Source organism: Schistocerca piceifrons, chromosome X, assembly GCF_021461385.2.
Source record: "Schistocerca piceifrons isolate TAMUIC-IGC-003096 chromosome X, iqSchPice1.1, whole genome shotgun sequence".
NCBI classification, from domain to species: Eukaryota; Metazoa; Arthropoda; class Insecta; order Orthoptera; family Acrididae; genus Schistocerca; species Schistocerca piceifrons.
In genome coordinates this window covers 552,340,734-552,368,515 of record NC_060149.1, presented here as the reverse complement: position 1 = coordinate 552,368,515, position 27,782 = coordinate 552,340,734, and the positions used below count along the sequence as shown (strand labels likewise).

At 40.5% G+C, this 27,782-nt stretch overlaps 1 protein-coding gene across 4 annotated transcripts in view; it reads right to left on the bottom strand.

Annotated features, from left to right (window-relative positions):
* The window catches only part of LOC124722859 (fibulin-1-like), a 649,840-nt gene that overhangs the window by 393,509 nt on the left and 228,549 nt on the right, over positions 1-27,782 (bottom strand). For all 4 annotated transcript variants that reach the window (XM_047247987.1, XM_047247986.1, XM_047247989.1 and 1 more), the window contains 2 exons: positions 19,295-19,404; positions 12,123-12,254 (listed from right to left, as the gene is read on the bottom strand). In XM_047247987.1, the coding sequence (XP_047103943.1) occupies positions 12,123-12,254; positions 19,295-19,404 (242 nt within the window). The remainder of the gene's footprint in view (positions 1-12,122; positions 12,255-19,294; positions 19,405-27,782) is intronic.

Sequence of the window (27,782 nt, the reverse complement as noted above, 5' to 3'; positions counted from 1 at the left end):
CCGACAACGACGGGTTTGGCAGTTGTAAGGCATGTTGCCGAACTTCTTTATCAGGAGCAAGCCGTAGAATAGCGTCCCGAACCATTGAATCAGCATAAGACTCATGATGAGTGTCCGTGACAAACTGACATTTCCTACTCGGACCGTGTAGTTCCGCCGTCCAAGCCCAGTAAGATTGATGGGGCTGTTTACGACACCGGTAGAACGCCACGTGGGCGGCAACGACGTGGGTGTTTTTTCGGTAATAGTTAGACAATAATTCACACATTTCTTGGAAGGACAGAGAAGCAGGTTCCCGCAGAGGGGCTAACTGAGATAGCAGCTGATAGATCCGTGGGGAAATCCAAGATAGAAATAACGACTTACACATAGGAGCGTCGACAACGCCGAAAGCCAAGAAGTGTTGCCGCAAACGCTTCTCATAATCCTCCCAGTCTTCAGCGGCCTCGTTGTAAGGAGGGAACGGAGGCGGAGAAGAGGAAGACAGACGATGAGTAAGCGACGTCGACAACGCCTGAATAGCAGCCGTCAGCTGTGTTTGTTGTGCCTGAATAGCAGCCATCAGCTGTGTTTGTTGTTCAATGAGTGCTTGCATAAGCTGTTCCATGTCTGCCCCGACACGAACACACAATTCCACAACGCAGGAAAAAAAAATATCCGACCTCGTCGCCAAAAAGTGTTATAACCTTTAATCACTAATAAATTGCGTGGATATACAAAAGTAGAAACAATAGCGGGTTACATGCTATTAACTCCGTATCTGTCATTCGACTGCCATGCCGTGACATGCGGCCAGCGCCATTCATAGGCAGGTGGCGCTCCCGCGCTCGGCCGAGCTGCGGAGCGCCTCTATCGCCGTGTTCGCGTACTGACGTAGCGGCACTTTTAAATCTCGTGGCACTGTCACAACAGCTACACTTCAGAAAAATACCTTCCAGAATGACTTCCTGAGACTTAAATCTATATTTGATGTTAACAATTTCTCTTCTTCAGAAATGCTTTTCTTGCCATTACCAGTCTACATCTTATGTCCTCTCTACTAAGGCCACCATCAGTTGTTTTACTGCCCAAATAGCAAAACTCATTAACCACTTTTAGTGTCTCATTTCCTAATGTAATTCCCTCAGCATCACCTGATTTGGTTTGACTACACTTAGCAGTTATTGAATTTGATAACAGTAATATAGCAAATAGTTAGTACAGAACATTGCACATGAAAAGTGATGTGGTAATCTGTGTTAAACAATAACTCAGTTACTTAGTCACCAGACTGGATCTAGATTTTTTGTGCGAAGAAGAGAACTTTGAAACTGCTAGTATAGTTATTGACAGTTTTAAGTTAGTAGTAATATCCTTGTAAAGATCACCACAGGGTATCATCAACATATTTTTGAAAAATTTGACATGCTGTTGAATGTACTTAGAGAGAGACTAGTTGGATAAATAATGATATTGTAATTGATAGATGTCTGAAAGCAGGTTTTAATGAAGCAACACATAAATGTGGTGTTATTTAACTGAGAAACCTACTAAGACACTACAATTTACACTCTATCTACAACAGGCCCACAAGACTCAAGGATGTCTTGATCATATTTTTGCCATTTTTAAAAATACAGAAGAATTGACTAAACTTTACTGTAGGCCTTCCATGCTCTGCTTTTGTTTGTAGCATAGTGTACAATCACTTGTCAGGTTGGTGGTAGTCAATTGGAGGATAGTACATAGTTGCCAATGATGAGCTATTAGCCAGAAACTATGAATCACTCAAGCTACTTCTTTACATAATGCTTTCCCTGCAACTGAGATATATGATATATAGGAGGACGATAACAGTCTGAAAAGCTTGTAAAGGTTTTGCCAGGGAGGTTATGCTGAGAAATAATTTTTAACAAAAAAAAAAAAAAAAAAAAAAAAAATTCAATACAGTGTAATGTTTCCAAGTTATTTAGAATTGAAGTTAGCCAATTAAGTCATTGCATGCACAGATTCAAGCACTTGCATGACGCTAAAATGCAGTAACACACAGACATCTGTGAGTCTGTTAATTATCATTTGTTCAAAAGCTCATTACCAGTTAAAATGTGCCTTTTTGAGAAGTGATAAATTTAAGCTATGTGAGCAAAAGCTACATCTGTTCAGTCTGAGGAAACCAAATGAGGAATATGTTTGGTGACTCCATCACAGGCAGGCCACTTTAATTTGTGTGCATGACAACCTCACTGGCTAACTTTAATGCCAAATAGCTCAGAAATGGTGCAACGTATCGAATTTTTTCTTAACCATTATTTCTCAGCACAGTTTCCTCTGCAACACCCTCTTGAGCTTTTCAGACTGTTTCTGACCAATCTGTATATAAAAGATTCATTCTGGGTGGTTCTGTAGTTAACTGTGTACAGGAATTTTATGATTTTGTATTGAAATGGATCTCAACAAATGCTTTCAAAGTATGAAATATTTGTAATCACGGGTGGCTGATACTAATTAATTGATGCTAAATACAGAATTTTGCTTGAAATGATGGATGCACAAGAGTTTCTTGCATTGTTTTGGTGGCCTTTCCTTAATTTTTTGCTATTGCAGTGTAATGGTGTTCTGTTATTGGTATACATAGTATTTTATGATGAAATGTTATTAATGATGTAGTCTGAAATGTGGAATCTTCATGGCAATGACAGACTATAGTGGCTGTCATGAAAATAACTCCAAGTCACACTTGTAGTCTGCAGGCATGAAGCACCATGTTTCTGTAGCTTCGTAGCTTTGTTGACACTTATCCACTGTAACAGTGAAGAAGGTCAGCACCAGCTGAATGTTCAGTGTTCCTTTGCAGTAGCATGTGTTCACGTGTGGTGTCAGTCTTCTGTGGATAGGTACACTAACATGTTTTTTAGTGAGTGAAATGCAGAGCATTGGTCTATGTATAGTGCTACTCTGGTTGGTGTGTATAAAATGCAAAAAGACAATTGGAAGCAATCAAAAATTGTTGTACAGAATGTACTGAAGTCTTTTACTGATTTGGCCAACAGTGAAGAAGCCCTGAATAATATAAATTTTATGCAAATTCATAAACTGACAGCAAAAGCCTGCGGTATTTTTGAGTTTTCTGTAGGCCATATTAACACAGCAGTAACACTGGCAGAACCTCCTGATGTGAACACATTGTGATTATCCAAGAAAAAGATATAAAAAAATTGAAATTTACAGAATTTGACAATTTTAACAAAGAGCCCATCCCATGCAGAGAAATGTACTTGGATGATCTCTGTGGCGAAAATTAATTATTATGGCTCAGAAGCTTCCATCTTTCATCTTCTCCATTCATTTGGTCCCTGCTTCAGAAAGTGTAATGATGGACAAAAATTTTTAATGGAACACAGAAACATTGCAGCAGCAAGAGCAAAGTTTTTGAATACAATACATTTATTGCATGCTAAGAACAATAGGCCTTTGCTGTACTTACAATGAATCCCTTGAGTGCAACGTCACAAGTTCAATCTTTAATAAGACTCACTTGAAAGTGTTGTGTTAACAATTATGACAGGGAAAATGTTAGCTGCTAATGAGTCACCATTTGCATCATGAGGGCACTAGAAAATGAGTGTCTGGGAGGTGCAGAGATCAACCTTCTATGGGAAGTGCATATTACCCTTCACATGGTATGCCACAGTGATCACAAAGTTTCACACCATCAAGATCAAAGGCAAACTCGTTGGGAGTTACAAACCATGCACGACATTCAGCTAGGCATCCACTCTTAAAGAATGCATATAGAATCAGACTGGTGTAATGAGGTGATGAGAACTGATGGAATGTGATGGCATTCAACCAAACACGAATCTGTTTGGTGCTTATCATGAAACTGGCTATCCTTTAAGATGTAGCTGCAGATACTGTGATAATATGCTTTATAGGCATGGAAAAAAACAAATTTCCAGAAGCTAAATTTGTCCAGTAGTTCCAGCTGGTATGAACTGCAATGTCACACACTTTTCAGATGATAGTTTGCTCTAAAGGAGCACAATTTTTAAACACAGACCAGGAATCAAGCAAAAGCAAGTTATTTTGACCAGTTATTGGCCAAAAATAGTACTCATAGCACAACTGTAGTTCTCTTACATCAATTTTCCCACTCTTACTTGCTGTGACATAAATATTCCCTGCTGCCCTTGCAAAATCATGCACAAGAGAAAGAATCATGGGGTAAGTTTGTTTATCTCATCTATAAATTTTTGGGCCAATTTTGCAGTTTGCTGTGCATCATCAAGTTGACACTTTGTTTGAAATTTTTTATCTTATGTCTTCCAATACCGTAGCACTAATAGAAGATATGCAACCAGCTACTGCTTCCCTTGAAATCATTATAATCTGTGTTGTGCACAATTTGATGTGCATAACATAGTACAGCACTATCACACACATCATGTAAACTGTATCAAGCATTCTTGAAATGTGCAAACACTACTTTTTGTAACAAGTGCACCTTGTCCTCCCTTAGTTTCTCTGATGTGCTACATGGTCATATTGCTGTGTATTTATTCAAATATGTTCACAATTGTCTTTTTACTCTGCTGCAGATGATCTTCCATGTATGTAATTATGTTTAGCACCCACCCTTGGACAACAACTGTACTTTACTTTGATCAACTGAATTTGTGGTTCCCTGTTGGATAAAGATGATGAACTACATGGCTTGACACCTATTTCAATATCACTTTCACTTGTTAAGCACTGGATCCTCATCTACATTGTCTGCACAGTCGAGCACACATGACAACACACATTCCACTGACTCATCTTGCAGAAATACTAATATTTCATCTGCCAGTTTTTTCTCACTCTGCAAAAAACCTTAGGTTCCTTTCTCATGAAATGTCAACTTTGGCAACTGTTGTTGTATATATAATGCAATACTTGCTTTGTTGGTTGTTGTCAGTTCTCTGCTTTGTATCAATACCACTACCACTGTGGTGAGTTACTCACTGACTAAGCAGTTTGACTACACTCTATAGCCTTGTGCTGTTACGCTCCCCACTGGATACCTTCAGTGCCACCCCCTGTTGCCATTAGCAGCCAACAGTGTGGTTGCATGGTAGACAATATGTGGGGCACCAAATGCCATAAATATCATTATCCTTTTGTCACCTTGCACTCAGGGGGTTCCTTGTTGGATGAAACTTTGGTTTCACGAAACCATACCAATAAGTATACGTGGCATGATTCCAAAAGAAATGGTTGTTTGAAAGTGTATATTGGTACATGTGGCAAACTAACCATTGCCCCTACAGGTTCATTGAACACAGGCTCTGTACCAGAGGCCAAACTTGCTTTTTGTGGTTGTAAAAATTCTTGTCAATCCAACTATCATTCAGAAATGAAAGGAGAAATTTTTAAGAATAGGTTCATTTGACTATTGTCTGTGCTGGAAAAAGGCTCTATTACTGTGATGAATAATGCCATCTATCATTCCATTTAAATAGAGAGGCTGTCACGTTCAATTTGTCACAAGGTAAACATTATGGAGAGGCTGCATAGGAAGAATGTTTAAGTTTCAGTCAATGAAATGAAAGCTGAACTTCTGTCTAAAGCAGAAATCCTACATGCCAAAAACATATATGAATTAAATCAGATGACAAACAAAACTGGGCACAAAGTGGTATGCCTACCAGCATATCACTGCCAGTATAACTCTTCTGTGCTGATCTGGGCCAAGGTTAAATGAGAAGTGGTGAAAAGAACACCACTTTCAAACTTGATTATATTCAGCAGCTAAGACATGATGCTCCACAAAGTTACTCAGTATGACTGGATGAGGTCTGTAAAACATGCTGAAGTACTGCAAGCAGATGATTTTTTGAGCCAGGGCATCAGAGACGGTTTAGTGAAACCTATGATGGTACACCAGGCTGAAACAAGCCATAGTGAAATTGAAGACATGATGATGACCACCACGCTCGAAGCTCAGTGTACAGTCCTAACTGTCACATCACTGTATAGTCTAAGTAATAGCATTACTCCCACATTCTCTAATTATTTTGCTTGTTTGTTTTTCCTTTTGGTGTTTGTTCTACCTGTTCTAGAGCAGTTTACATATATTTATTTAACCTATGTTTGTTACAGCAGATGATTTACTGCTGAGGTAGGCAGGGTCATTGAATGGTCTTCTTCCTATGTCACTGGTTGCCCAGGTTCCCTGAGTGCTGCAACATTTCATGAAACTGCCAACCAGTCAGTGTAAACCAGTCTCACAACAGTGGGGCACCAGCGACCTTGTCCAATTCCCGTGTCATGAAATCCTGCAGGAGATGCATGGCAAGCTTTAGAACTCTGCCTTGCAGGCCTTAGATAACAGAGATGACTATCACCTGCATCCCACACATTATGACCATGTATTCAATTGCTGGTTGGGTCATCGCTAGATATAGCATGATGTCACAGTGAGGTGGCAATGTTGACTCAAGAGTTTAGTAAAGGGGAAAGTGCTTGTAGACAGTCAAGCAATCTGCCCCTAACCTCACTAATATGTGTTCCCCAGGTGAGACAACTGTCTAGGGTTACCCAAAATACTTTGCAGTGCGATACCATGGAATGGGGCTTCCCTTAATCTGCACTGACTGAAGGTCCAAAGGCATTCTGTGCCTCATAATTATTATGACCTGGCTTTTTGCAGCATTAAATTTCAGACACCACTTAGTGTCCCAGGTCATGTTGCGTGTCCTCTACAGATAATGGCACAAGATATAAACTTCTAGGTAGTGAATGTTGAGTGCTGTATCATACGCATAAAGTTTGATTGTCGTTCTCTCCATCTTTTGGACATCCGAGGTATACAGAGAGTACAGCAGGGGGCAAGGACAGACCCTCATGGCACTCCCACTTGTACAGGCCTTGCTGCCGATACATCATCTCTGACATGACACTGAGTGTGCGATTACACAGGTAAGATGCGTGATGTTGATACCTCCAATAGAAAGAATTTGTAGAAGAGTCCCTCATGCCATATATATTCAAAGGCCTTGAAGATGTCCAGAAGCACCATCCCTGAGTACTTCTGATGCTCCAACACTCCCATTGTACAGATTCTGAAAGACTTTCAAAATGGCAGGGAACAGTCAACAGTTTTGCAGCAGTGTAGCATCTTTTCCATGTTCAGGAATGGCAACTACCTCTGCATGATTTCAAGTAGTGGGGCAGTCACCAGTCCTAATGATTAAAAGGGTACAGAAATGGGTCAGAGGGTGCCAGGTGGCAGCTGCTTAAGCGTAGAATACAGCACCTTGTCGTAACCTGCAGCCTTCTTAAGTTACGTTGTGCAAGACGCGACAGTTGGCTGCGACTGCGACGCTGCCCCCTCCTCTTTTCCCACCCTGACAGACGGCGACACGGCCGCAACGCGACAGGAGTCGTCGCTGTTTCCCAAGCTCCGGTCGGCGGCGGCGGATTCAAATACATAAGAAAAATAAGAATTCCGATTTTCTTGCTGTAAAAAATACTGTATGTTAATGCAACAAAGTTACATCGGCTCCCAGAGTTAGTTTTTCGATACAGATTCTCCTTTTACTTTAAAAAATTGAAAAGTATCTCTTCCGGTTTTGCGTGTTTTTTTCGCTGTATATTACTTCTCTATCAATTGTGAGGAAAGTAAAACGCACAAAAAATTGAGGTTTGTGTATCTTACAGTTTCACATCACAGCTTGATAATGAGGTGTCTATTTTTCCGATATTCGTCACAGTTATTCCGATACTTAATTTACAAGCGACCTACTGCATAAAATTTGAATTGTGTACAGTGAAAAATGTGGTCGCTGGCTACTATACGTATGGTTCGCGTTAGGTCATACATCGTTGCCGATGAAAAGAAGCTAACATATCGAAATTATTTTTAAAGTTGAGATCAGAATGATATCGATCTCCGTTTCCGAGATTTGGGCACATATATCTCCGGGAGCGTCGCGACTAGCCGCCAGTTCTGTCGACGCGCAACGAGAATCGTGTGGTCATCACACGATAGAGAATGCATTTGTTTTGTTTCGCTGACACATTTGGACCTAATGAAACCATTTTATGTCATATTTCTCCGGTATGAGTTACTAATATTTCTCCATATGCTCTTGACAATTTCATTTAAAATGCCACGAAATGTAGGTTTCTTAAAGCCAAGTGATCAAGCAGAACCCATTTTCTTGGTTTTGCTGAGGCATCTGAACCTGTTCCAAGCTTTCTTTCTCGTTTATTTCTCTGATACGAGTCCCGAATACTCCTCCATCTGTTTTTGCACATTTCACCTAAAATTCCAATGAAAGATAAGTTTATTAACAATAAGCGCACGATAGCGTCATTGCATTGTTTCAAGTTCTTGACAACAAGATACGGTTACACCTTAAACATCTCTAGAATTTTCATTCTGAACGTCTACAGTATACACTGGCAGAAATGTGGAAGAAATAATGTCCGTGCTTGTTCACAAAATTTCCCCAAATTATACTTGTCAGTTTCTCCCATGCAGAAATTTTTGGAACAAGCTAAGGCAACTTTCATAGCCGACTGACTCTTTATTCCCATCCAAATGAACTTCCATATTCTTATAATCTGACAGCATACATCGTTATGGATGACATGAACATTTAATACTGCCAAGCTGCACTCAAAAGATGACTCCAGGATTTACAAAAGACGAATTTCAATTGTGAACTGTGTCAGACCAGAAGGGCCTTGTAAAACAGTAGAGCACTTTTGGCACAAGTTTTTTGAGCACCATCTTCTACCAATGAATTGAAGTGAAGTGAATGTGACAAATTACTTATTGCAGCATACTGTTTGCGCAATCTGTTGTGAAACGCCTTCCTCAAAAACGAACATCTATTGATTACAGAAAGCTGTACAACAATCTGGTGGTGGTTTTTCACAATTAGAAGGTATCATCAAGACACCAATCTACCGTTTACTTTCAAAGTGAAGGTATTGTAAAATGTAACTTTCTCGTTGTACTTTACATTGTTCATTTTATAATGTACTTGCCGTTTTCAATTTTTATCGTCACAAAAAAGAGTAATGCGAAAATTGACCTTCAAGTTCATTTTCATCATTCTAATTCTACATGTGCATGGATTATACTGATTTTCATAACAGGCCTGAAAAATTTGCATTAATGGGAAAATATTATATATTTCACTCACCTGCCAGTTTCAACTGTGCACCAATTTCTTCCCAAATTCTGTCTCTGAACATAGTGTCTCTATATTTAGGGTTCTTCAAATCGTAAAGGCAAGGATGTTGCGAGAGCAGCTCACAGAGCATCACATCCTGTGAGTGGCTCATTTCAGTTTTCCTTGACTGGCTCGACCTCTTTCTGGCAGCCGTACGTCTTTGTGTCGTCCGACTTCCGTCGCAACACTGCTCACTGGTGCAGTGCTGCGACAGCTGCCGCAACAGTCGCGCGTCGCATCCCAAACTCGAACTGTGCATGCGCCAGCAGGCAACTTCTGACGTCACGTAGCGACCCGTCGCAGTCGCTAGCGTCCGTCGCGTCTTGGACAACGTACCTTTAGGGTTTAGATTATGAACTTGGATATCCACTTCCTCCCCAGTAATGGTGTCTATGGCATAACCTGCTGCATTGTCCACAATAAATAAAGCTAATCTTTGCCGCATTTACGAGTGTGCTCCTCTACTGGCCTGAAGTCATCTACAGATGTGTCAGCCAAAACACTAATCTTGGTGTCAGGTTAACAGACAACTTTTTTGCCGACTTGCAGGGGAGGAAGTGCACTGCCATTTTTGTAGTTATCCAGGTAATGCCACTGTCATGTCAAAGTGTGGCCACCTTGCCTGCCCAGTGTCTGTTTCTGTGGTTTTCCACTGGCAACTTTATCTCATGCCACAGCTTGGCCACCTTGCCTGCCCTGTCTCTGTTGCTGTGGTTTTCCATTGCCACCTTCAGCTCATGCTGCAGCTGATTGAAGTGGTGTTTTGTGGTAGGGTACCTCATTAACTGCAGTCACAGAAAATTCTATTTGTTGTGTTTTATCGCTTTTGGTACCTCAGAGGGCAGCCGGCACCATCGATTACTTACCCTGTGTAGCCCCTGGAAATAGCAGCATCTACTGCTTCAGCTTTATGTCAGTTAGCTGCCTTATAGTTTCATCAGCACTGACAACATTTGGATCTGGCACAACATCGAGCCAGTCTTGCAGGCTCTCCCAGTCCACCTTGCCTAGCTCACTGCACTGTTTTGGTGGCTCTACATCATTGATTTCCACACCGAAGATGACTGGGAGATGGTCTGCTGGCAGAGCACGCATCATCATAGCGATAATGAGGTGTCTAACACCCCTCAGTACCACTACATCCAGCATATCTCATGGCCATTATTGTTGGGACAGATAGTGGAGTCATATGACCCCAGGCTGGCCACGGTGGTCTCGTGGTTCTAGGCGCGCAGTCTGGAACTGTGCGACTGCTACGGTCGCAGGTTCGAATCTTGCCTCGGGCATGGATGTGTGTGATGTCCTTAGGTTAGTTAGGTTTAAGTAGTTCTAAGTTCTAGGGGACTGATGACCACAGCTGTTAAGTCCCATAGTGCTCAGAGCCATGGCCATATGCCCCCAGGATTGCTGCATTATGCTGCCTAACCACACACAACAGGTGGCATCCACTGATATTTGTGATGCTAGAATTCCATTCAGAGTGTTTGGCTTTGAAGTCCCCTGGGTCAAAAAGTTTGAAACATAGAGACATAAATGCCTCAAAGTCTGCTGGATCTAGGAACCTCATGGTGGCTGCTATGCAGGCACAAAGGTAATTTAGCCTGACGATGTTGATACTGCAATGACAGTGGCTTCAACCGTTCTGAATTGTGGCAGCTGCACTACAGCGTGCTTGAAGGAGGTCTTTATGTAAATAGCCATACTTCCTCCTGCAGTCAGCCTATTTGCATAGTGGCACTTATACTTGCCCACTCACATGAAAACACCAGGCTTAAGGTGAATTTCTGAGACTTGCCACACGCTGACTGCTTTGTCTCACAAGAACTGCTGAAATTTCCTGGCCTGTGTTCTTATGAAGTTTGCATTCTAGGCTCAAACTGTTAACCCAAGTGTGGTTCATCAGTAGGGGAGACGGCATATAGAGCACATATGCAGCACATTCTTGAGTACAGCTTTAGTGTTTGGGATCCTCTCATTAAGGGACAGCATCCAAGCATTTCATAAATGTGCTGCTAGATTTGTTGCCAGTAGATTTGATCCTTATGCAAGTGCTACAGAGATACTGCATGAACTCAAATGGGAACTGCTGGAGGGAAAGCAATGTTCTTGTCATGGAACCCTACTGAGAAAATTTAGACATGGCTGACTGTAGAACAATACTATTGTTGTCACTGTAGACTTTGTTAAGGACCATGAGGAGCCATAAAGACAGTTGGTTTCCCATTCTTTATTTGTGAGTGGAACAGGACAGGAAATGACTAATAATGGTACAAAGTACCCTCATTCTTGCACTATGTTGTGGCTTGTGGAATATGTGTGTAGATGTCAATCTAACACACAACCATTCCTTTGTATGGTGTTTATGGTTCATTCTCATACCATTATTTGTGGTAAAATAAACACCATTCATGGATTAGAAATTATGCCTGTTCTGACTGTGTGACTGCTGTCCACAAGGCAGTATGACAGGCTATGATCATGGAACATGTGATCAGCATGTCACCAATCCTTCCAGCCATTATTGCCAGTAGATAAATTGTGTTGATGCTGCTACTTCTTTATTGAAGCAGATCCTCATTTTGCCTCACAAGCAAAAATATTTAAAGACAAATTATAAATCTACGAGAAAGAAAATATACACTCAAGAGAAAGTACTGCAAATTGCTTCAAGTTCCTATCCAAATATCAATATAATGCAGAAAATTAATTAATTTTAGATGCATTTGTCACAAACTATGACACTACACCATCATCATGGGGAAACTTCTGGAAATTCTTTTTCTTCCATTCACTATCAGCTAATATCATGTGATACTAGAAAAATACAACCTAAACAAATAGATATGATGCTAATAAAACTATATTTTGAAATACATGCCTTGACTGTTTATTGCATATAAACAATAGCTGCCTTACCATGATGTGTTGGCTGGTGGGGCTTGCTGATTGTTCCATCTCTATTCACACAGACATATCCTCCAGGCTGATTACGACATTCCTGTGTCTGGATATCACAAGAATGAACTTCTAGTGCACATTCATCAATGTCTACAAAAGTAAAAAAGAATATTAATTGGACGATTAACAAAATTTTACCATCATTCTTGTCTGCTACACAAGTTGTATAGAATAACAAATGAACTAGAAGTGAGAAATGCCAGAGCAAACAGGTGTAATGAAGGTCTTTTTGTGGTTTAAATTCATATAACATAAAAGTATAAGCAAAAACCATTAACAAAATTACTAACAGAAATTGCATTAAATGGGAAAACATTACTCCAATTAGTGTTATATTTATTGACTAAACTGAACACAGCTGACAATTTTTGAAATATTTATAAAGAAAAATATGATTCACTTGCTGTACACTATCCCAGAATGCTCCATTAAATGTAACAGATATCATTATGGTATGGAGAATTACATTTTAAGGTATTATGTACTTTTCCTCTTCTTTAGGTGGTACAGTAACTACCAAGAATTGATAATTTGCCTCATAAATGCTTTATATTTCTTGTCATTTAAAAAGTAGTTCTACACCACATACGTTCACTAACATCTTGAACTTTTGGTAGCAAGTCAACTATGGTCTGCAATATACTGTACCAATTTTGTCTCCTACAAATCACTAATTATGAACAGCAGAGTTCAAATATTTGTGGCATTGGTAAATGAGCTATGTAAATCAGTTCCTAAGCTCAGTAGCTTTTATGTATTGACAAATAATCAAAGATGGAATACATTATGTAAATGAAGATAGACTGCTACTCACAAAATAGACTAGATTCTGAGTAGCATGTAGGCAAATAGAAAAATGGAAGAAGTTTGTTTTACAACAAAACAAAATCTTCTTCACAGTTAAGAAACACACAACTCACACAGCCAATCTTGTCTGCAGATACTACTAACTCATTGGAGCAATTACAGATCTAGCCTTGTTTAGATACTGTGGAAATGGAAGAGGTGTAGAGTAAGGTTGAGAGGAGCTATTAATGATGGTGCTGAGGTACAGGTGCAAGCAAGGGCACATTAGGAGGAGAAATGACAAGAGGAAAAGGACAAAGTACAAGGCAAATTTAGAGAATACAAGGTAGGAGGAAAAGAGAGTGGTAAGAAAAGGCTACTATGTGTGAGTTGGATGGAATGATGAGTAATAAAGTAATAGGGGAAATGCGGGAAAATGAGGGTGGAATAAGGTGGTGAAAGTTTTCTATCCAGTCCTGTTACAAAACTGTAAGCTGGAAATAAAGCGAAGGTTGTCATATGCTACATACTAAATGAGTACCAATACTCAAAACCAGTACATCAAGTAACAGGTACAGGTCATAGCATGTGTAGCAATATGATGAGGTGAGAAGCACTTCATATACCACAGAACAAAATGATACTTGCCACTGTGCAGGTGGCATGTGACATGCCAGCTCTCCCCCTGCCAGCTGGCAGCAGAAGCTGCCACAATATCAAGGTATTTATCCCAGTGTCACTATCGATATCGACTGTAGACAGGGATACTAAACCCTTCTCCCCTAAAATCAGCATGTAGGGCCAATAATGGTAGTGTTTGTTCTGTTGCTGGCAGAAAAAGGTGGAGGAAGATGGGGTGGCATGGTAGAGTTTCTTGGCTTCTTGCCAAGGGATTGAGCAAAACAGCCTCATCCGGACTGCCCAACTCAGACGTCCCAGATTGGTACTATGGGGAGATGGAGCTGGCAGCATGTCAGAGGCAGAGTACTACTGGGGCTAGGAGAGACATAGCTGGTGCGAGTGGTTCCACATCCATGTGCTTCCACACACTGGCCCACTAATTTGCATGCTTTTGAGTGGGGTAAGGAGGGTGCAGACCATAGCAGTGGGTTGGCAGTACAGGTTGCAGCTAATGGAGGTGTCAGGCACCTGGGTCAAATGTGGATGTGCCATTTGCAACAGCAATCATTGCCAGAACTGGTTTTGGTGACAGGGCAGGAGCTCGTGACTGACCACATTGTCAAACAGCTTATGCCCCTTGTAGCCTACAATGAACTCCTGTGTCGCCATGGATGCTGGCCAAATGTACATGGCCAGACACAGGTGCCCTACATGTAGATGACCTGCACTTCATCTAGGCATACTACAAGGGGTGCAGGAGGCCTAGCAGGGTTCAATGAATGCAGCTGTGCAAGATTTTGGCTACATTGGTACCTTTGATAGGGGTGGACCGGTACATGGTGAAGAAGCTGTGGATCGATTCATGGGCTGAAATGTCCATACCATCTGCTCCACCTCAGCATTGGTGTCTGGGTGAGAGGGGGTGTTGGTCAGATGCTCAGTGCCGTTGCAGAAATGGAAAGCCTCAAACTGTGAGGATGTGAAAAGGGAAATGTTGTCAGATACAAGTGTGTGTGATGCTCCCTTGATCACAAAAACTTATAGAATTGCTACCATTTTAATGGTAAAATCTATGAGAAGATACAGTGGAATACTGCATTAGCTAGCAGTAGCTGGTGAACATGCAGTGTCATCATTTGAGCAGTGACGTTGATTTATTGTGATATGGGCTAGGCTCGCATGGTGTAACCTGCCAACACAGCAGTAATGCATGGCACAGGCAAGACAATTTCTCCATCATCAGGATTTCTGTGGTATTGTTGAGTATGTGATTGGAAGTGGTGCAGTGGCATAATGACTAGCCTGATATCTGGAATAAATAGCTGCAGATTTTGTAGTCGATTAATTCACAGCCCAGCAGTCTACAAAAATGAAGGTACTACACCAGATGAGGAAGTGGCATGAAGCTGCCATAAGCAGCCACCAGTTTGGGTCTCTGTGGTGGTACCAGCTTCCTGCACTGAGTGTACCCTCTGAACTGGCTGCCACAACACAGTAGGCCTTTCCAGCTCACTCCAGCTGCAGCTGTACTTTTGCCCATCTGCAGTGGGTCACATCCCAGGCACAGTAGCCACCTTCTGACAACGGGGTGGTGGGTGCACCTCCTTGCTGTATTCTTTGACTGCCTCTGGAGTTGGCTACCTCTGCAAGATTCCTATCTCTATATGCCAGTGATGAAAGTGCTGAGGATCAAACAACAGTGGGTGCATGCAAGGCACCAAGTGTAGGTTCCAGTAAAATGAAGTGCGAGCATGCATTGCAACCAACTGGCCAGCTACCATCCCTTTTTTCATGGGTTGGAGTTACGGTCACAACCAGGCCGAGGGTCGCAGACTCAGCTGTGGATTGCGACCACTTGTCGGCGCCGCATCCTAAGCCACACCAGCAAAGGAACACGGCGTGGACACTGTTTGAACACTGGACAGACTTCCATATGGATGACATGATAATAAGCATTCCTGGTGTAAAGAAACAACTGTCCAAAGTGAAGACAAATAAATCACCAGGTCCAAATGGAATCCTAATTTCGTTATACAAAGAGTATATGCAGCATTGGTCCCTTACGTAGCTTGCATTTATCATGAATCTTTCACCCAGTGCAAAGTCCCAAGGGACTGGAAAAATGTGTAGGTGACTAATGTTTACAAAAATGGTGAAAGATTGGACTTGAAAAATTACAGACCAATATCCCTCATGTTGGTTTGCTGCAGAATCCTTGAACATATTCTCAGTTTGAATATAGTAAATTTCATTAAGACCAAGAAGCTTATGTCCAAGAATCAGCATGGTTTTAGAAAGCATCATTGTGTGAAACTCAGCTTGCCCTTTTGTCACATGATATACTAACAACTATGAATGAGGGGCAACAAGCAGATTCCATATTTCTAGACTTCTGTAAAGCATATGACATGGTGCCTCACTGCAGGCTGTTAACAATGCTACAAGCATATGGAATAGGTTTCTAGATATGCAAGTGGCTTAAAGACTTCTTCACTGATAGAAACCAGTATGGTGTCCTGGATGGCAAGTGTTCATCAGAGACAAGGATATCATCACGAGTATCTGAGAGAAGTGTCATAGGAAAGCTATTATTTTCTATATACATAAATGAACTGGCACAGTGGGCAGCAATCTGCAGTTGTTTGCTGATGATGTTGTGGTGTGCAGCAAGGTGCAAAGTTGAGTTATTGCAGGAGGGTACAAGACGACTTATGAGGAACCCCTCGAGTGCAAGGTCACAAAAGGCCAATTATGTTCACAGCATTCGAAGCACCACATATTGTCTACCACGAAACCACAATATTGGCTGCTAATGGCAACAGGGGACAGGACTGGAGGTATCCAATGGTGAGCACAGTATGAGGCTACAGTGCATAGCTGAACTGCTTAATCTATGAGTAACTCTCAACATGGTACAGTGCTTGCAGTGTTGATGCAAAGCAGTGCAATGGCAATGATAAACAAAGCAAACATTCTATTATATCTACAACAACAGTTGCCAAAGTTGACATTTCATCAGAAAGGAACCCAAACAATTTCACAGAGTGAGAAAAAAGTGGCAGATGAAATATTAGTGTTTCTACAGGATGAGTCAGTGGAATGTGTGGTGTTGTATACACTCAACTGTGCGGACAATGTACATGTGGAGTACAATGACGACAATACACACTCAACAAGTAAAAGTGATATTGAAATATGTGTCAAGCCATTTAGTTCACTGTCCTTGTCCGACAGGGAGCCACAAATCCTGTCTCCAGGGAAATGTAGTAAACGACAATTGTTGTTCAAGGAGCAGGTACTAAACATAATTACGTATATGGAAACTCATCCACAGTATAGTAAAAAATATTATGAACTGGTTTTCAATAAGTGTGCAGCAATATGAGTGTGTAATCCATCAGAAAAACTAAGGGAGAGAAATGGTGCACTTGCTACAAAAACTGGTGTTTGCACATTTCAAGGATGCTCGATACAATTTAGAGGATGTGTGTGATAGTGACCTACTATGTTATGCACTACAAATTGTGCACAAGATAGATTATAATGATTTAAATGGAAGCAGTAGATGGTTGCATAACTTCAAACAGCACTACAGAATTGGTAGATATAAGATAAAGAAATTTCAAACAATGGATCAACTTGATGACACATGGCAAACTCCAGAATTGGCACAAAAATTTGTAGATGAGATAAACAAACTTATCCCATCACTCAATAAGGAATTTTTTTTCAGCACCAACAAATTGGGATTTGAAGAGAAAACACATATGGAAGGAACACTCGAAATTAGAGGTAACAAGAACAAGAGAGCTGTATCAAGATCAGCTAACATCATCACTTTAAAACATTCATACACAATTACGCTGACTGTTTATCTTGGAAGTAAATTTTCTGGAAAGTTATTTATTGTGCTGCATGAAGTTGAAGGTGCTCTGCCCCCTGTGATTCTGTCTCATGTGCATGACTGCAAGTGCAGTAGGGAATATTTACGCCACGGTAAGCAAGAGTGGGAAAATGGTTGGAAGATAACTACAACTATGGCATTAGCACTACTTTTGACCAATAGTTGGTCAAAATAACTTGCTTTTCCAATAGTTGGTCAAAATAATTTGCTTTTGATTGATTCCTGGTCTGCATTTAAAAATCATCCTCCTTTAGAGAAAACTATCATTTGAAAAGTGTTTTTTTCCATGCCTATAAAGCATATTATCACAGTATCTACAGCTACGCCTTAAAGGATTTCCAGTTTCATGACAAGTGCCATACAGATTTTCATTTGGTTGCATGCCATCATATTCCATCAGTTCTCATAATCTTGTCACACCAGTCTCTATACGCATTCTTTAAGAGTGGATGCCTAACTCAATGTCTTGCATGGTTTGTAACTCCCAAGGAGTTTGCCTTCAGTCTTGATGGTGCAAAGCTTCAGGATCATGGTGGCATGCCATTTTTCAGTCAGTGTTCATGGTACAAGTTAATGGTTGGTTTTGAAGATTTCTTAAATGTCAACAATGTCCATTTTGTGATGTGTAATACATACTTCCCACAGAAAGTTGATCTCTGTACCTGCCAGACACTCATTTCCTAGTGCCCTCATGATGCACATGGTGAGTAAATGGCAGTTAATATTTTTATGTCATAATTGTTAACACAGACTTTCACATGAGCCTTACTAAAGGTTGAACCTGCAACCTCACACTCAAAGGGTTCCTGGTTAGACAAAATTCCTAGTTGGTGTGATGAATGGCAACTAGCTCTAAACATAGAAAAATGTAAGTTAAAGCAGATGAGTATGAAAAATAAATCCTTAAGGGTTAGATACAGCAATAGTAATATCTTGCTTCCCGCAGTCATATTGTTTAAGTATCTGGGCATAATGTTGCAAAGTGATATGAAATGGAACAAGCATCTGAAGATTTTGCTAGGGAAGGCAAATAGTCAACTTCATTTTATTGGGAGAATTTTGAGAAAGTATGGCTCATCTGTAACAGATACCTCATATATGATGCTACTGTGACCTATTCATGAGTACTGCTCCAGTGTTCCAGATCCGTACCAAGTCAGATTAAAGGAAGACATAGAAGCAATTCAAAGGTGGGCTGCCAGATCTGTTACTGGTAGGTTTGAGCAACATGATAGTGTTACAGAAATGGTTTGGGAACTCAAATGAGAATCCCTGATGGGAAGGTGACGTTCTTTTCAAGAAGCACTATTGAGAAAATTTAGCTAAGTGGCATTTGGAGCTGACTGCAGGGTGATTCTACTGTTGCACACACACACACAAATATATATATATATATATATATATATATATTTTTTTTTTTCTTTTTTTTTTTTTTTTTTTTTTTTTCGTAAGGACCACGAAGATAAGAAACAAGAAATAAGGGCTCATGTGGAGGCATACAGGCAGGTATTTTTCCCTCGCTCTATTCATAAGTGGAACAGAAAAGGAAATGCAGAATGACTAGTAGTGGTATAGGGTACCTTCTGTCATGTACCATACTGTGGCAGATGTAGAATAAATCAGAAGTCTTTCTTGTATCAACCCTACACTTAACTGAACCATCATGCTAGGTCAGCTACCTGTCTAAATATTCTTACAGTGCATAGCCATAATTAATTCTGTAGCTTTTGTGCTTCTGTATCTTATTTTTTAACCATGGTGCTCATTAAAAAGTACACATCCAGATATACAGTTCAAAATAAGTGTCATCAGTTCTTACCATTGCAGGATTTCCCATCAGCATCCAGCTGGTATCCAGGATAGCAGGTACATTCAACAGCTACTCCTGTATCCAAGCACTTGTGAGCACATGGGTTATTCTGCTTACATCTGTGAAGTCACAATAAAGAGTTTAAAATCAGAAAATTATTGGTGAAGTGAAATATTTGTGTTGTCCACTATGTTACATTGAACGATTTTCAGCACGGAAGATGCGTCCTTTAAAATCATACAAGAAATTCTGTGTCATCTCATGTCTAGGATTACAGACTTGCAACCTGATGATGTGTGGTGGAGTCAACGATGGAACACTTGCAGCCGGCCGGAGTGGCCGTGTGGTTCTGGGCGCTACAGTCTGGAACCGAGCGACCACTAGGGTCGCAGGTTCGAATCCTGCCTCGGGCATGGATGTGTGTGATGTCCTTAGGTTAGTTAGGTTTAAGTAGTTCTAAGTTCTAGGGGACTGATGACCACAGATGTTAAGTCCCATAGTGCTCAGAGCCATTTGAACCATTTTTTTGAAAAGTTGTGGCAGAGTGATGCTGAAGAGAGTGAGCTGGAGAGAATGTGGGAGGAATGGCTATTGTGCTAGACGGTGGACCATTAACTGTCTTTTGAACTTTGGGAGGAATTAATTTCTCTCGTATGTTGAGGAATATGGCTCCAAAGTCTGGTTCCTGATTAGAAAATAATTTAGAGAACATGGCAGTATTATGTTATGGTACACAGAGAATTCTACTTTGTTGAGAATGTCTATTTCTGCTGTGCTGCTCATGTAGTAGTGTAACAGTTGAGGACAAATAAGAGGGAAGCAGTGATTGAGAAGATAACACAGCAAACATAAAGTATGATAGTCTCTCTGCTTATCAGCACATGGCCACGATAATTTGCCAGTGTGATATGATCGAAAAAGTGTAAGCCACAAATATATGTTACACAAGCATTCATTGCCAGTTTCAATGAATGGCAGTTTCTGAGAATGTTGACACATCATGAACATATAATGAGAAGGGCAATGGGGCCCAATACTGATCCTCATGGGACGTCTGATATGACATCCCTCCAGTGTGAACTTTTTGTTCCAATCATTACACATTATTGGCAAGTTGTAAATTATGAATGGAACCGTAATATGGCACTAGAAAAATTTTGACTTGTGAGTTTAGCAAGTAGAATGAAAAAAGAAATTAATGGAATGAAGAAACCATAGTTCTTATTTAGACGTTTTGTGACCTCAAAAGAACACCTCATGTGGTTTTCATGCAGTACAGCACATTTTTAAATGGTCTTAAATTTCAATAATGGTCTGCACTCAAATAGGAAGGGTTTTGGGAAACAAGTACCAACTTTCTGCCTGCTCCTCTTAGCCAGATACAGTGAGTTTTCAAACATAAGTTACATAATTTGAAGCCATTTAGGAAGAGCTATGTTGTTCTACTCTGCAAATTGCCCCTTCACAATTGCTGAAATGTGTGTTGAAAACTGGTGCTATGTGAAGTGCACATGATTCCCTCAACATATAGTTCTCACAGAGCGACTCACCAAATTATGCCATATGAAGGGTACTACAAGATACCTCAATAACTAGGTGCAGTGGTGTAAGAGCATGCATTCAGTATGCTGACAATGCAGAAGACACTGTTCAGGATCTCTGAAACAACGAGTTGCTACACATTACATCACTGACAGGCCTACTAGAGGCACTGACATGATGGTAAAGCTATGGCTGAATCTGTAATGATTACACCTGGCACTTCAAACCTCTTATGAGTTAGTGCCCAGGACCACTACTGTTTCTGCTACATCTGCGAGATGCCAGATATGGTGCACATGTCAGAGAAACTGGTGAGAAACAATGATGATGCAAGGAGAGAAGACCGTCTGCAGTCAGGCCTCTAACCCATGCCGCAGTTGAGCAACAGGGCAGATGAATGGCAGACCGAGGCAGTAGTTATCTAGGCTACAACAAAGTACGACAAACTTTTGACACAACGATGTCAACAGATCATGCATGGGCCACAATCCAAATCAAGACCAGAGAGGAAAACCAATATCAAAGTGAAGTTGTTGGCAAGTAGTCAGTAGTATGATGGAGATAATGATGAATGCTATCAGACAAAGAACATGACTGCCTGAATGGTAAAGGTGATGGAGTACATCACTGGAGATGGGCATAAGTGCTCAATAACAAAGTAAGGGCTGCCACAGTGGTTGAGGATTTGATAGCATTCTTCATCTGCTGCTTAAAAGTCTGGACCAGACATTCAGCTTCCCATTGGAGGAAGGATGGAAAGGAGGAATACAGATCTGTTCGATGCCATTAGTGGCACAGAAGTCCTCGAAGGCAGAAGTCATGAATTGTGGGACACTGTCGGAGACCAATGTGTGGGGCAACCCTCCGATGGCCAAAACTTAGGCCAAGGCAGTAAGAGTAGTCTGGGTCATGGTGGATGCCATGTGTATGACATAGGGGTACTTTGAATAAGCATCCACAATAAGCAGCCACATAGAACTCAAAAATGTGCTTGCAAAATCGATATGAATGTGGTCCCAAGGGAGGCAAGGAGTAGGCCAGGGGGCAAAGGATTGAGGGGCACCATCTGGCAGTGGGTGGATGCTGTGCATATAGGGACCATCTTCTCAATGTTGCTGTTGGCCAGTACACAGGGGGCTGTGCCAGTGTCTTCATGCAGGACATGCTCCAATGACCCCAGTGAAGCAAACTCAATACCCAACAATGCAGTTCCGCCGGAATAACCACTCGATGTGCATCCATCTCAGTAACCGAAGGGATGACACCATCTGCAACTGAGAAGTGGTAAAAAAGCTGTTTTCATTGGCAGATTTCTGTTGTGAAATGATGAGTGAGGTAATAGGGCAAACCATGGATTACATAGCAAAGGTAGGGAGGGATCCTGGTGTGTTGCAGCAGAAACACATATGGCCATAAGGGGAAAACTGTCCAATGGATGTTGATGTTAGACATAGATGTGGAAGCAGAGGACCTCCTGTGAGTGAAATCCAGGTCTGAGCCAGGTGGTATATGGTACAATGCATCAGCATTAGGATGCTGGGCTGTCTGCTAGTACCAGATAGTATAATTGTAAGCACTGAGGAACAATGCCCAGTGCTAGAGGCATTGTGCTGTTCATCATTGGAGATTGGAATGCAGCCTGAATAATGCCACCAATGGCTTGTGAGCCATAATTAGAGAGAACTGTGTGCCACTCCTCCACAGTGTCACTCAAAGGGAGAAATGATGGAGGACACAATGTGGTGTCAATTGCAAGGGGTGCCAGTCCATGGGGCACAGCAGGCTTTTGCACATGAAGTTTGCCCGCTTAGAGTTCAAGAGACTTTTGTAACATCAAGATGGATTAGCAAGATGGCTGCCAAGTGAGATCACAGGTATTTTCTTCGTCTGCTAAAAAAATTTATTTAAGAGGGAATAGTGTCAAATTTAAATCTCCTTTGTTTTGTATACTTGCTGTTTGTTTCCTTCGTCACACAACTGAATATTAGCATTCCAGCAGCACTTGTTCTTGAAAAATCTTGTTCTTTAGCTAAAGTCCTGATAATCGTGATATAATGCAAAATTTTGCATGACATAAACACAAAAAATTCTATTCAAGTCTTCTTGATAGCGCAAAATTCATTTCAAAGAGTCTGCTACAAGTTTCATCAGTGTCTATTGTGCAGTAAAAGTGTAATTAAATGTTTCTAAATAGTATTCGTATTGTTTACTAGTTAGATAGACTCGATCTAGGCCTAAAATGTTCCAGTTATAAAAGTTTAAAAACCTGACCAAACATGTCTGATAATGTAAATTCTCTAAAAGCAAATTAATTAAAAATTCATTCTTCTGTTATTGTATCTCTAAATCAGTACAAAAAAAACAATCACCACACATAAGACCTTTGTGTTGTTTTTTTTTTTTTTTTTTTTTTTTGTTTACACACAGCCAATCTCGCATCCTTGACAAATTTAAAACATTCTTTAAACTTAATTATTATTTTGAAACTGCCATGAGTGAGAACTGTGGGAGCTGTTATAGGGTAGTGAGTAGAGAGATTTGTTGCCAATCTTGTAGGAAATATTTTCATTGGGGTGGGGGATGCAGTCAGGCGAATGTTGGGAGAACAGAACAGGCTCTCTCCTAGAACTGCAGAGTATGCAGTACGAACATGTTGTTTGGGGAACAGGAAAGGAAAATCTGTACCCTTCAGGCACAGCTGGAGGAAGCAAGGAAGGAACTCATAAGGATCAAGGGAGATAGAGGGGAGGAGGATGGTTGGGAACTGGCAGCTGGTACGAGGATAGGAAGAAAGAGAACAAAATCTGACAGTTTTATCATCAACACCAAAAACAGGTATCTACCACTGCCAGAGTTAAGTGGAGAAGAGCTTCAGGTAGAACGAGGAGCAGGAAATGTAGAGCACACTTCAACTGAGGCCAAGAAGCCTAGGAATGTACAAACTGTTAGGAAGAAGAAAGTGCTGCTGCTAGGTAGTAGCCACGGGTAAGATGTAGACCCTCAGTTACAGGAAAGCCCCTTAACAAATACAATAAATGAATCCTTCACATCAGGGACATTTCCAGAGCAGTTAAAACAGGCAAGAGTTTTACCTTTGCTTAAGAAAGGTAATGCAGAAGACATAGAAAATTACTGGCCCATTTCCCTGCTGTCAGCATTCTCAAAAATAATAGAAGCAATTATGAAAGACAGATCAATGAATTACCTGAATAAATACAATATTTTAAGCGAATCAGTTTGGTTTCCGAAGTGGCAAAAATATGGAGTCAGCCATAATAGAATTCACAAAAGTTGTATTTGATGCTCTTGATAAAGATGAGTGTGTCACAGGCATATTTTTGGATCTTTCTAAGGCATTTGATACAGTCAATCACAAGATTCTATTAAATAAATTAGAAGCATTAGGAATAAGAGGGGTAGCTAATGACTGCTTTTGACCATACCTAACAGATAGGGTACAAAGAGTAGAGATAAAACATACTTCAAATAGATCCAAACATTTAGTAAAACACTTATTAGAACCAAAATACATTAATATAGGGGTTCTGCAAGGTAGCATATTAGGACCAATACTGTTACTGATATACATTAATGACTTTCCCAGTAGGGTTACTCACGGTGAAAAAGTCCTCTTCACTGATGACAGCAATATTTTAGTCACTGAGAAAACAAGAGAACCCCTTGCCGAGAAAGCAAATGAAACTATCAAGGAAGTTTATGACTGGTCAATAAGTAATAAAGTGACATTGCACACAAAGAAAACTAATGCCATGGATTTCAGTTTGAAGAGGAAAAATGACAATGTTAAATTAAATGTAGATGGCAGCTCTATAGACTGTGTAACAAATGCAAAATTTCTAGGAATGAATACTGATTCTCAGTTGAAGTGGTGTGAACACACAAAGTTACTTGCAAACAGAATGTCAGCAGCATGTTATGCCCTTAGAATCCTATCATCAGTGTTTAATATGCAGTGTCTTTTAGTTACTTATTATTCACATGTACACTCAATTCTTAGATATGGCATTCTTTTTTGGGGAACAAATGCACAAAATATGAACACAATTTTCAAACTCCAGAAAAGAGCCATACAAATAATAACCAAAAATACTAGTCGAGCTCATTGTAAAGATCTGTTCAGAACACTGGGGATTTTAACTGCTCCATGTGAATACATTTACCAGTCAGTTGTACACATCAAAAATAACACTGGTAATTACTGTACAAACATCTCTGTCCATGAGCATGCAACAAGAGATAGACTCAACTTACAATTACCAAGAAAAAAAACATAAAACTCAAAACAGCATTTTCTACCAAGGAATAAAACTGTACAATAACTTACCAAAAGATATTAAAGAAATTGCAAAAATACACTTATTTAAAAAGCAGCTAAAAAGTACCTGTTATGCAATACATTTTATACATTGAAGGATTACTTAGATAAAACAGAGTTGGGGTTTGATAAAAAATGTTATACAAATAAACAAATAACAATAGTACTGATTATAAAATATCCAACATTCCACATAACACCTTCACTTTATGATTTTTCCTTCTTTTTTCCTTTCTAGAAAGTCTTGCCCCCAAGCTATGCATAGCACAATACTAACACCTCTTCCTCTTTCTGAGCTCAATATCTCCCTCATTATGGAGGGATGCTGACTCAGTTTTCAGGATAGCAAATGGGGAGTTGTGATACAGAAAATGGCCCAGAGATCACAAGAGTGTGTGTGTGTGTGTGTGTGTGTGTGTGTGTGTGTGTGTGAAGTGTTATGAAACAATGTGTGTATAGTGTGTGCAGTGACTGATAGTGAGATATGAGTGAGCAATGTGGCATTACATTATTTAATAAGTTATTTGTAAAAAAAGTATTGTATACCAGGAGTAAATCAATGATTGTCTCTAACTAGAAGTCTGTAAATATACGTGTATACAAATTAGCTTAGTTTAAATTGATCCTAATTTGGAAATACTTTGACATGTCCTATATCCTTGTAAAAAGAGATCTACAGATGAATAAAGCTACTACTACCACTACTACTAATCTCTGTTGGTCCATCACAGCCAGGGGACATTGGCTGGTAAGTACTTTTCAATGTCAATAAACTTCACCAACAGTCACATATTTTATGATATTTTATTTTATTCTGAAAGCAACCAATTTCAGCAATTCATTTTGCCCTCATGTCTTTGTATGAAGCATTTATATGACTGGAATTCACGATATCCAGTGGTTTATGGTGCTATACAATAAGTTTGTTTATTTGGATAAAAGCGTATTGGGCCTGAAGATGGCAAGATGAATTGCTGAAACTGGTTGCTTTCAGAATAAAATAAAATATCTTAAAATATACAGCTGTTGGTGAAGTTTATTGACATTGAAAAAACTTCTGTAACAAGTCTGTCTGTATCTGCTGCTGGCGCATCAGCTGCTGCTTTTGCTCGAGCAGACTAACCAATTTAGCATCCATGCTACAAAACAACTTCCTTTTTCCTCATCACCAATTGCTATATCTGCAAGTACCAGATACTGGTGTTCACATCAGAGAACAGGCAAGAAAAGATGATGACCCAAGGCGGGAAGACCTCCTGCAAAAAAATGGCTCTGGGTACTATGCGACTTAACTTTTGAGGTCATCAGTTGCCTAGAACTTAGAACTAATTAAACCTAACTAACCTAAGGACATCACACACATCCATGCCCGAGGCAGGATTCAAACCTGCGACTGTAGCGGTCGCTCGGTTCCAGACTGTAGCGCCTAGCACCGCACGGCCACTCCGGCTGGCAGACCTCCTGAAGTCAGGACTCAAATCCATGTCAGAGTTGAGCAACAGTGCCGACAACGATGGACTCAACACAACAAGAGCAAGGCAATAGCTATCTAGGCTACAAATAAGTGCAATGAACTTTCAACACAATACTGTCAACAGATCAACTATGAGCCTCAATCCAAATGGAGACCAGACAGGAAAACCAATATCAAAGCCAAGTCATTGGTGGCTAGCCAGTAGTATGGTGGAGATAGTAACGAACACTATTCAGCAAATTACATGACTGATTGAATGGACAGGGTGCGGCGGTATTTATGCGAGCCATGAGGGGCATTACTGGCCAGCATATTCACGTGGCAAGACAATGGCACACTCACTAAGTGAGTGCAGCACTGTGGCAACACTGTCCTCTGTTGGCTATGGAGATCCATTTGTTTTGGCAGGCATTCAACTTCCATGTGGCCTGATACCAGAGTTTCAGAAGCATTACATTAGCTAGCTTGTACATACACTGCCAAATTCAGTATGACATTCTCAGTTAAGCAGTGATAGCCAGCTGTTAGTAACCAGTATACCTGTCTGCCATCTGAGATGAACCATCACAAGCTGTTACCATCAGACTCTGCCTCAATGGCTGCTGACCAGTGCCTGCACCAACTCTGAATGCTGCAGACTTGGCACCTTCACACCACTGGGCCAACCACTGGGTGACTACAATCTAGTGATGGCCAACCTCCTGATGGGCTGTGGCTTCAAGTATGGGCCATCTAGGAACCCAGTCAGAATCATCAAAGTGGGCAAACATTATTGTTGTACACTTAGGTGACAAAAATTATGGGATACTGATACGCACATATACAGATGGTGGTAGTATCAGGTACACAAGGTATGAAAGGGCAGTGCATTAGTGGAGCTGTCATTCATACTCAGGTGATTCTTGTGAAAAGGTTTCCAATGTGATTATGGCTGTATGATGGGAATTAGCAGATTTTGAATACAGAATGGTTGTTGGAGATAGATGCATGGGCCATTCCATTTTCGAAATTTTTAGGTAATTCAATATTTTGAGATCCACAGTGTCAAGAGTGTGCTGATAATATCAAATGGCATGCATTACTTTTGGACAATGCAATGGCTGATGGCCTTCACTTAAGGACCAAGGTAAGGTTTCACATAGTGT